This window comes from Melopsittacus undulatus, chromosome 11, assembly GCF_012275295.1.
Source record: "Melopsittacus undulatus isolate bMelUnd1 chromosome 11, bMelUnd1.mat.Z, whole genome shotgun sequence".
NCBI classification, from domain to species: Eukaryota; Metazoa; Chordata; class Aves; order Psittaciformes; family Psittaculidae; genus Melopsittacus; species Melopsittacus undulatus.
The window spans coordinates 18,775,411-18,785,714 of NC_047537.1; the positions used below are offsets into that span (position 1 = coordinate 18,775,411).

General features: G+C 62.6%; 2 protein-coding genes across 3 annotated transcripts; both read left to right on the forward strand.

The window, feature by feature from the left end:
- Window positions 1–148: 148 nt before the first annotated feature.
- On the forward strand, window positions 149–5,028 carry C1QTNF1 (C1q and TNF related 1). Of its 2 annotated transcripts, none has more exons than XM_034067690.1 (4): window positions 149–502; window positions 2,439–3,084; window positions 3,201–3,343; window positions 3,641–5,028. In XM_034067690.1, the coding sequence occupies exons 2-4, from the start codon at window positions 2,939–2,941 to the stop codon at window positions 4,189–4,191; spliced, it is 840 nt and encodes a 279-aa protein (XP_033923581.1). In that variant the 5' UTR covers window positions 149–502; window positions 2,439–2,938; the 3' UTR covers window positions 4,192–5,028. The 2 variants fall into 2 exon arrangements, with proteins under 2 accessions (XP_033923581.1, XP_033923582.1); XM_034067691.1 differs by having other exon boundaries at window positions 150–502; window positions 2,930–3,084.
- A 1,095-nt stretch (window positions 5,029–6,123) lies between these two features.
- ENGASE (endo-beta-N-acetylglucosaminidase) lies at window positions 6,124–10,100 on the forward strand. Its single transcript, XM_034067689.1, has 14 exons — window positions 6,124–6,261; window positions 6,425–6,501; window positions 6,606–6,807; window positions 7,143–7,291; window positions 7,395–7,552; window positions 7,635–7,783; window positions 7,934–8,099; window positions 8,175–8,278; window positions 8,461–8,569; window positions 8,674–8,846; window positions 9,023–9,174; window positions 9,282–9,384; window positions 9,477–9,591; window positions 9,674–10,100. The coding sequence occupies exons 1-14, from the start codon at window positions 6,161–6,163 to the stop codon at window positions 10,076–10,078; spliced, it is 2,163 nt and encodes a 720-aa protein (XP_033923580.1). The 5' UTR covers window positions 6,124–6,160; the 3' UTR covers window positions 10,079–10,100.
- Window positions 10,101–10,304: the final 204 nt, after the last annotated feature.

Consider the following 10,304-nt stretch of genomic DNA (forward strand, 5'->3'; position numbering starts at 1 on the left):
CCTCCGGCCACGCCCCGTGTCCCCCGGTACCGGACACCCCTGTGTGCCCGTTGTCCGCGGCTGCCCGCGGAGGGCCGGTTCTCGGCCGGGGCTGGGAAGCGGCAGGCGGGTGTTCTGGAGTGGGGCAGGGTCCTGCCCCGCAGAGCAGCCCTCAGGAGCTGCTCCGGTGAAGCCTCCATGCCGCCCCCGTCCCCTGCCCTCGGACCAGCGCCGGTCCTGGCTGCGGGCCCGGTGCTGGCGGGAGCTCCGGGAGCGCACATGGTTAACGAAGCTACCGAGGGAGGGCTGCGCACCCCGCTCCCCTCCTCCCGTCCCATCCTGTCCCATCCTGTCCCGTCCCGCTCCTCTCCGCCGCCTCCGCTCTCCAGAAAGTGCATTTCCGCCCTGGCCGAAGGAGGAAACGGGGCCGCGGGAGCGGGAGGCAGCCGAGCCGACGGGGCAGTGCGGGGGGATGCTCTAGGGCAGGGACGGCAGCGCCGGGACGAGCAGCCCTGCCCCGGAGGTAGGTTGGTGGCAGGCTCGGGGGGGCCCTGCGGGCTGGGGACCAGCGCCCCTCCTCACTGTACCCATCTGCAGTACCGCTGGTGGCAGGCGGGACCACCCAGGAAGTGGCTCTGCCTCGCCAGGCCCATGGGTGCCCCAGGACACATCCAGCAAGGGGGACCAGGACCCCTCAAGTCTGGGCAGTCGAGCAGGGACCTTGCCCTGGTGCCAAGAGGCAGTGGGGACCACAGGAACCATCCTGTGAGGGCTCAGGAGCACCCACAGTACCATGTACCCAAAAAACCCATCCCCATGAGCAGTCAAACCCAGGGCTGAGCAGCCCCAGGCATGGCCAAGGGGGACACTGGCTGCAAGGTGCACCCAAGTACATATTACAGGTGCTGGAGGGTCACAACCATGCCGTGGTCCTTCGCTCCCACCCTGCTGCCTGCTGGGTCTGCACTGCTTTGGTGTGCAAACAGCTCTGCCCTGCAGGCAGCTTCTGCCCCCCATGCTTCTGGTGACAGCAGCATGGCCATGATGGCACTGTGCCAGTACCGTACACACAGCACGGTTGCCTTCACTTCCAGCCCTGTGGCAGCCTGGGAAGCTGCCTTTCTTGGTGATGGATTTCTTCTCCTTGTGGAGCATTTCCCTGCAAAGTTGTGTTTTCCCCAGGGTTGAGCCTTCTTTGGGTCCCAGGGGAATGTGTGTTTTGATGGTCCCAGAGCCAAAGGAGAGTCACAGGCTTCTCAAAACCCCACAGCCCATGATCTCTGGCATGTGGCTGACACAGCTGGAGGCCAAGTGGGGTAAAGAGAGCTAGGGCTAAGGCAGTCCAGGATGGTATCTGCTCACAAGCCTCTGATTGGCCCCCTCTGTGCTTCTGTCCATGGATCTGCTTCTCCCCATGGATCTGCTTCTCCCCTGCCCGCAGAGCTGATCATGGGCAGGCAATAGGCCAGGGAAGACGCGGTGCCAGGATGCCCATGCATGGTACCCACAGCCCTGCTGTCCTCATACCCAACAGCAGGACACCAGCCAGGATAAGGCAGAGGTGATGGGCACACAAGCACCTGGGAAGCATGTGAGGGGACAGGCCCTTCGCAGAGGGTGCGAGCAGTGGGAAAACCCTTTGGAGCCTTTCCCCATCCCTCTGCCTCTTCCCAGCCCCAGCGCAGATGACTCATAAGCCTGGCATCCATCCTGGCCTTGAACACCCTCCACACCCGTTGCTGGAGCACGCCTGTTCCCCCGACACCAGTCACACACCTGGGGACACCAGTAACCCTGCCCTGAGGCTGCCAGCCTGGCTGCTACTGACCAGGGACCCTGGTGCTCACAGAGCAGGTGCTCACCAAAACAACAGGATTCTGCCCCAGGACCCTTTGCATGGCTCTGGCCCATCCCCAGAACACAGGCTGTACTGTGCAGTGCCCTGTGCCCATCCCATTGCACCCTAGCACTGCCTCCGATGCCAGCTGGCTGGGCAGTGCCACATGGCATTTGGCCATGGCTGTCCTGGCGCCTTTGGGGCTGCAGGGTGAGGTGCTGGTGCCCGGCCCCATTCTAGGAGCGGATGCAGCTGAGATAAGGCAGGGAAGGGCAGTGGAGCTGCCGGGGTTGGGCCACGGTGCCACTGGCTGCAAATATTAGTTCTGGCCCCATGCAGGATGTGGGCTCCCAGGGAGGTTTCTCCCCATGTGGGCCAGCCCCAGCCCCCATCCATGTATACAGGTTTTACCTCTTTGCAATCCTCAGAGCAGGTGCTGGCAGGTTCTGGGGCACAGGAGCCCCTTTCACAGGGTCTGTGCAGCCGGTGCTGTGGACACCCTCGCATAGTGTGGGGCAGGAGGGATGCAGCACCCTCTCTGGGGTTGGGGTCCCACACACAGTCAGGGATGCACCTGACATTCTTCCATGCCATTTGGAGCTGCCTCTAGCTTTTATTTCAGGGGCTGACACCCCACATTGCTGCTCTTGGGCATTCATGGGAGGCATCTGAAGCTGGGCTGGGTAGGAACAGCAGCACTTGCACAGTCAGAGGCTGCTGCTCTGCTCCAACCTTGGCTTCCCAGGTAATTCCCTCTTCCGTGCATGCCAGGGGCTGCATGGCCTCATGTCTCAGCATGTTTGAGAGCCCAGAACCCCTGCACAGCCCAAACATAGGTCTCCCAGGTGCTCACTTGAGCATCACGGAGGTACATAGCCCAGCTAACGCAGCTATTTAGGTACAGATGGCCCCTGCAGCTGCAAGGGATGCAATTACCATGCTGCAGGCTCTGCTGGGGAGGAGGCTGCTGGAGAGCAGTGTTTTGGGGCTGGAAGGGCAGCTGTGCCCTGCCTGGAGCTGCACCATGCTCCAGGTCCTGTGCTGGGACAGCCAGGGACAGACATCCCTGCAGCATCCTTCACTGTCCCCTGAGCCGGCCTTGGCACCTCACAGGGCACTGCCATGGAGGTGCTCTGGGTGCCTGGTGTCCTGCTGCTTTCCTGCCTGCTGCTGCTTCCCTCCCCTGTGGGCAGTCAGACCAGACCCAGCCCTGACCAGCGTTTGGAGATGGACCCCACAGAGGCACCGTCACAGCACCATGCTGCCAGGTGAGGGGACCCCAGGGGAAGGGTGCTTGGCAGTGGGGCCCACGGCAGTCCTGGCACTGCAAAGGGCCTCAGCCCCCCATAGCTCCACATTGCTCTTTGCTTTCTGCCCTCCACAGGGCCATGCAGGAGCAGCAGGTCAGCAGTGCCCAGGAGATGCCCCTGCAGCGCCGCTGTGTTCACTGCTGTGAGCAGCCCGACCAGCGCTTCTACCACCCCCAGTACCAGCCCCTGCCTCAGATCAACATGACCATCCTGAAAGGTGAGGGCTGGTGGAGACCCCCACCCCACTGCTGCATCACTGCCCACAGCCAAATCTACCACCCAGGCATTCCATGCTGCTGGGTACCACCAGTTTGGCTTGGCAGTACCATAGCAGTGCAGAACTGCACTCTCAGTGCTGGCCTCGCACGAGCTGGGGGCAAGAAGTTTGGTCTGGTGCCCAGGGAGGGGGTTGGGGGATCCCTGCTGCCCCCGTCCCTTTCTGTCACACAAAGGCATGGGGTTTAGGAGTGTCACTCACCTCTGAACTCACCCCCATCCCTCCTGCTTTGGCCAGGTGAGAAGGGCGACCGTGGCGAGCGAGGCATGCAGGGCAAGTTCGGCAAGACAGGGGTAGCCGGCAGCAGGGGCCACGCAGGGCCCAAGGGACAGAAGGGCAGCATGGGTGCCCCAGGGGAGCACTGCAAGAGCCACTATGCTGCCTTCTCGGTGGGCCGCAAGAAACCCCTGCACAGCAATGACTACTACCAGACCCTCATCTTCGACACGGAGTTCGTCAACCTCTATGGCCACTTCAGCATGTTCACCGGCAAGTTTTACTGCTACGTCCCCGGGATCTACTACTTCAGCCTCAACGTGCACACCTGGAATCAGAAGGAGACGTACCTGCACATCATGCGCAATGGGGTGGAGGTGGTGATCCTCTATGCCCAGGTGAGCGACCGCAGCATCATGCAGAGCCAAAGCATCATGCTGGATCTGCAGGAGCAGGATGAGGTCTGGGTGCGACTCTACAAGGGTGAGCGTGAGAATGCAGTCTTCAGTGATGAGTACGACACCTACATCACCTTCAGCGGCCACCTCATCAAGTACAGTGGAGACCCCTGAGCGCCTGGTGTCCCCTGCTCCTCATGCGCTGGGGCAGGTGTCCGAGGAGCCCCTGCCATCCCTCACCCTGGGCACGCCACCACTGTTAGCTGTTTGCCCATACACGTGCCACTACCCCCAGGAGCTGCACAGTGTGTGAACATCCACAGCTCCTTGAGGCCCATCAAATGAACCTCGAGGAGTCGGAGCCATTTCCAGCCTCTGCTGCACTTGAGACCCAGAAAGCAGCTGCACACTGGGTGCTGGCAGGGAGCTCATCCCCTTGTGCCTGTTCCAGAGCTGGGTTTGCTGGGCCACAGCCTGGGCTGACACCAGCAGAACGGGTTTGACTGCTGGTGCCCTGGAGCAAAGCAGTGCAGATATGTGCACCATGTTCCTCCCTTGTTCCCTTGTACTGTGCCACGCTCTGCTGGCATCTAATCCTGGCATAAGGCAGAGGGTGCTCAGCACACAGCAGGGAAGGCAGTAAAACCACTAAGGGCCCCTCTTCCTTCTCACAGAGCTGGGTCCCAGCCACATGGACGTTGGGCACCCTCTGAGCTAACACTTCCCCAGTGCAGATTGCAGCAGTGCCCCTCCACAAGCCCCATCACAGCTCCTCCCACCACAGCCTCTGCTTGGTACCAACACTGCTGGGTGCTGGGTGCTGGCTCCCCAGGCAGCCTGGGTGCGAGGCCTTTGGCCTGAGCCACTTCTTTTTCAGTTATATTATCTGCTGCCCAGGCTTTGTATTTCTGCAGGTGCAAGAGCAGAGTGGGGCCCAGGGCAACATCCTGCCCCCCTCCCTCTGTACAGCTTTAAACATTAAACATCCCATGATTTCCAGTTCTACTCACACTTCTGTGTGTCCTCTTGCTTTGTGTGTGGAGGCTCCAAGCGGCTCAGGGCAAGTTGCTGCTCCCAGTGCAGGTGCTCCCTGAGGGTCATGAGCTGTCCTGGTGCTGCTGTGCTGGTGGTGGAATGGGAAGGGCAGAACATCCCTGGAGAGCTGGGGTGGCCTGAGCCAGGCTCTGAGGTGCAGCAGCTCTGTGAGGGCTGGGAACTGAGCACAGAAACAGACCCATGAGGAGGGTGGGCTTGGGGTGATGGTTGAGTTTACCAAGAGTCCAGATGATCTGTGAAGTACCTGGTGATAAGGCAGGTCCAAGGGCAAGCTGTGAATCAGGGGCTGGATCTGTGGGTCTCTGGTTGGGCTGGGCAGGGCACAGCTACAGCTGAAAACCATCCTCCTATCACAGCAGAGAGAAGAAGAAATGCTCAGGGCTGAGCTTAAATAGTGCTCCATCCTCAGGGGTGGGTGGTGAGTGGAGTTCAGGTGAGGCTGGTCATTCCATCAGGGGCTGCTGGTGCCTCAGATCCAGTGCTGCTGTCCCTGTAGGGCTGGCAGAGACTCTGCTCATGGCCCAGCCCCATGGAGGGGGCAAAGCCCCACAGCATCAGTAGGCCCCAGACAGGGCTGGTGCTGCTGGTACTCCTGGCACACAGCACGTGGGGAGGGAAAGCCTGCCTCATGGGATGGCCACCAGCACAGCTACCAGCTTCATTCCAGCCTGTACAGTGGGACTTGCTCTAGAACAAATGTCGCATCCTGAGATACATATCCCATCCCAGGACAGACAGTACATCTGCGGACACATGATCCTGTTAGAGCACACACGGACCATATTGGGACACATGTCCCCTGTCAGCACACACAGTCTGTTCTGGGATACATGGCCCAGCCGCAGGACATACAGCTCATCCCGGCACACATGTTACATGCTGGGACACAAGTCCTGTCCCAGGACACACGTCCCCTGCCAGCACACAGCCCATATCGGGACACAAGCCCCATCCCGGGCCGTTCGCTCCACCCCGGGACAGGGGCGGGCGCTGGGGCCGGGGTCGGGCGGAGCTCCTTCGGCCGCGCCTCCGGCAGAGCGGGGCCGGGCCGCGGGGCCGGCAGCGGAGCGGCAGCGGCGGTAGCGCCATGGCGGAGACGCAGGATGGGCCCGGACGGAGCGGAAAGAGGCCGGGGGACGAGGCGGAGGAGCCGGTGGAGGAGGAGCGGACCGGGCGGCGGCGGCGGAGGTGGGCGGTGGGGTTGGGACCGGCATAGGGCCGGGGATCGGGATCGGGACCGGGAGCAGGGCTGGGCTCGGGGCTGGGTCGGTCTCGGCGGGCGCTGGCCGCGGTGCTGGCCCGGCCGGCGGTGGCTCTGGCGCTGTCCGTCCCTCACCTCCTGCCCGGGCAGCTTCCAGCCGGCGGCGGAGTCCCGGGGAACCACCGTCCTGCACGATACCATCAGCACCCGCCCGCAGCCCCTGCCAGGTGAGGCAGCATCCCCGATCCGCGCCGTGCTGCTGCCGGTGCCGGTACCGAGCCGCCCGGCAGCGCTTCCAGCTGACCCCATCCTCTGTCCCCCCCTGCCCCAGCGAGGCACTTTGACACCAAGACAACAGAGCCTGTCAGCTTCTTCTTGTCTGGCCTGGAGGAGCTGCTGTCCTGGCAGCCCGATGGCAACGACGACTTCAACGTCTGCACTGTGCAGCTGGCCAAGCGCCAGCCCCCGCTCCACAGCAAGAGGCCCCGGACGCTGGTGTGCCATGACATGCGTGGCGGGTACCTGGAGGACAGGTACATGTTGGGTGGAGGGGACATGTGGCAGTGAGGCCACATCTCAAACCTCTTCTATTTCTGCTTGATTTGTTTCCGACGGGCAGGGATGGAGGGGTTTGGGGATGGAGGGGTTTGGGGACGGAGGGGTTTGGGGATGGAGGGGTTTGGGGATGGAGGGGTTTGGGGATGGAGCACCATGACCTTGCTCAGGCCAGCCCTAGCTGGCGTCTGTGGGGTAACCCAGTGCTACAGCTCTGCGCAGCTCCTGGGCTGAGTCAGGCTCCTGCCCAGCCCTGCAGCCATTGCCAGCGTCCTCCTTGCCATGCCTAACCCTCCTCTTGTTGCTGCTGCAGGTTCATCCAGGGTTCAGCCACAAGCAACCCCTACGTCTTCTACCACTGGCGGTACATAGACATCTTCGTCTACTTCAGCCACCACACTGTCACTATCCCGCCCGTGTGCTGGACCAACGCAGCACACCGGAATGGTGTCCTGGTGCTGGGTGAGGCAGGGCCAGCTGCAGGGCTGGAAGCTACAGTACCGGGGCTGTGGGAGCCCCGGGCATGCTGGAGTCATGGCTGACACTGGTCTCACCACATACCCAGGCACATTCATCACGGAGTGGACGGATGGGGAGAAGCTGTGTGAGTCGTTCCTGGCTGGTGGGGAAGAGGCATTTCGTGCTGTGAGTGAGCAGCTGGCGCGCATTGCTCAGCACTACCGGTTTGACGGCTGGCTGGTCAACATGGAGAACACGCTGAGTGTGAGCTGCGATCCCCTGCCCGTCCCCGGTGCCCTGCTGCCCTCACTGCCCCACACTGACCTGGCTCTGCTCTCTCCTGCAGGCGGCAGCAGTGAAGAACCTGCCGCCCTTCCTGCGGCACTTGACCGCACAGGTTCACAGCGCTGTGCCTGGGGGGCTGGTGATCTGGTATGACAGCATCCTGCAGAATGGCACCCTGAAGTGGCAGAATGAACTGAATGAGGACAATAGGTGAGGCTGGGCCCTGCCCCACACCTTTGTCTGTGTGGAACTGACACTGGGTAGGGGCCTGAGCCCACCCCAAACCCAGTGCGCAGCACATGGCCTGCACAGCCCCTGGAGGGGTGGTCTGTGGGAACTTGCCCTGACCCTCATCCACAGGGTGTTCTTTGACGCTTGTGATGGGCTGTTCACCAATTACAACTGGAAGGAGGAGCACCTGGAGCGCACGCGCTCACTGGCTGGCCCACGCCTAACTGATGTCTATGTTGGCATCGATGTCTTTGCCCGTGGTGATGTGATCAGTGGTGGCTTTGACACCAACAAGGTTTGTGTGTGGGATCCTCTGCCTCCCCCAGCGCAGGGCTGCCTATCCCATGCTGCTCACTGCTTGTCCCTGCAGTCGCTGCGCCTGATCCGCCAGCATGGCCTCTCTGCTGCCATCTTTGCTCCCGGCTGGGTCTACGAGCACCTGGGAGAGGAGAATTTCCTGCACAATGAGAACAAGTGAGGGTGGCTCAGCGTGGGGGAGAGGAGAGGGGAGATGGGGCCAGAGCATGCCAGGGTGCAGGGCAGTGGGATGGGGCTGCAGTAGAGCATGGCTGCTGTCCAGGATGTGCTGGTGAGGCCATGCCAGGGCAGTGGCCATAGCTGGGGGTCTCTGCTCTGACCCATGCCTTTCCCTCCAGGTTCTGGGGCTTGCTGGCTGAGTACCTGCTCACACACAGCGTCTGCACGCTGCCCCTCGCCACCTCCTTCAGCCTGGGCATGGGCACCAGCAGGTTCCTGGATGGGAAGGTGTGTGTGGGGTGATCATTCAGCTCCAGCTGGGCAGGGGTGGCCTGGGCAGCGGGTTCCCTTCTCCCAGCTTCCCACCCAGCCCAGCTCACCCTGTCCTGCAGGTGGAAGAGGCCGGGCCGTGGTATGACCTGAGTGCACAGGAGATCCAGCCCCTCTACCCGGAGCAGGAAGGCAGGCTGAGCACAAGCTGCTGCCTGCAGGATGCCTGGTGTGGTGGCAGCTCCCTGAGGCTGCAGGGCATCATCCCTGCCGGCGAGGAGCATGTGGCCATCCGGTGAGCTGTGCCCCTCACCACCTTCTCAGTGCTGGGCTGGCATGGCATGTCACATGTGGTGAGCGTGCTGCAGGGCCCTGCCCGCACTGCCCAGCTGACCTAACCCGATGCATCTTCTCTGTCTCTCTCCTCTCTCTCTGTCTCTTTCTCTCTCTGGGTGGATTTGGGGTCATCAGCCTTTTCTCTTTGCAGATGCCGGCGCCCCCCAAGCTCTTCCTAACCTTGCTCTACAAGCTTGAGGGGCCGCACACCGAGTTTACTGTTGCACTGGAGCTCACCACGTGGGACTCGGAGACCTGCCATGAAGGCAATGTCACCTCCCTGCCCGGTGAGGACCCTACCCCTTCTCATGCTCTCCATAGCAAGCACCCACTGCATGGTGGTGGCATGGGACCAGCTCAGCCCCTCACCCCCTGGTCCCACTCCCTCTGGTAGAGCCCAGCGGCCGTCATCACCCCCGGTTCCTCCCGGCACCACCACCCGGCCTCGCCAAGCTGCTTGCCTCCTGCAACAGTGGCTCCCAAGGCTGGACCAGCCGGTGAGTGCGCTGCTGGCACCTTGTGCCCATGGGCAGGCATAGGCACCCCAGGCTCCCCTGGCACCGTGTCTGCTCTGCCCCTTTACTCTTAGGTGCTATGAGCTGGATCTTCAGGGCTGCAGCCTGCGAGACCTCTCCCTACTCGTGTCCCGCCAGCAGCCCAGCCCGCAGGAGATGCCCTTCTCCTGCCTCCTCGGGGAGGTCCGGGTGAGTGCCTGCTCTGCTGCTCATGGCGCTCTCCGGTGCTGCCCCACCACTGCCTCTGATGGAGCCGCGGTTCCCTCTGCAGGTGCTGGATGCAGCCAGCGTGGCGGCTGCCCCACTGCAGGTACAGAACCTGTTGGCCTCGCAGCTCTGGTGGCAGGAGGGCTCCACAACAGAGCAGCTCTCGCTCAGCCTCACCCTGCGCTGGACCTTCCCACCCGACCAGGCCAGCTGGTTCCGCATCTTCAGCCAGGGCGCCCGCTGTCGCCAGGGCCAGACGGCACCGCAGCTCCTGGGGCTGGCACATGGCTGCTTGTACCGCGCTGTGGGGCTGGCGGTGCCGCGGCCGGCGGCCGGGCAGTCCTGCCGCCTGGAGCTGCTGGTGGAGCCGGTGCTGCACAACGAGCTGCCCGTGGACCCGCAGCTCTGGGGGCGGCTGGTGCTCATCTACTCGGCACCAGCCACCGGCACCAGCAGAGACGGGCATTAAAAGCAAACGTGGTGCAGCCCCATGTCTGTCTCCTCTGTGCTGGTGGGGTGGCTGCAGGCTCAGCGGGTGGAGGCTGCATCTCATAGAACCGTGGACTGGTTTAGGTCAGAAAGGACCTCGAGGTCACGCAGTTCCAACTGCCTGCCACGGGCAGGGACACCTCACACTAGACCATGTTGCCCAAGGCTCTGTCCAGCCTGCCCTTGAACACTGCCAGGGATGGAGC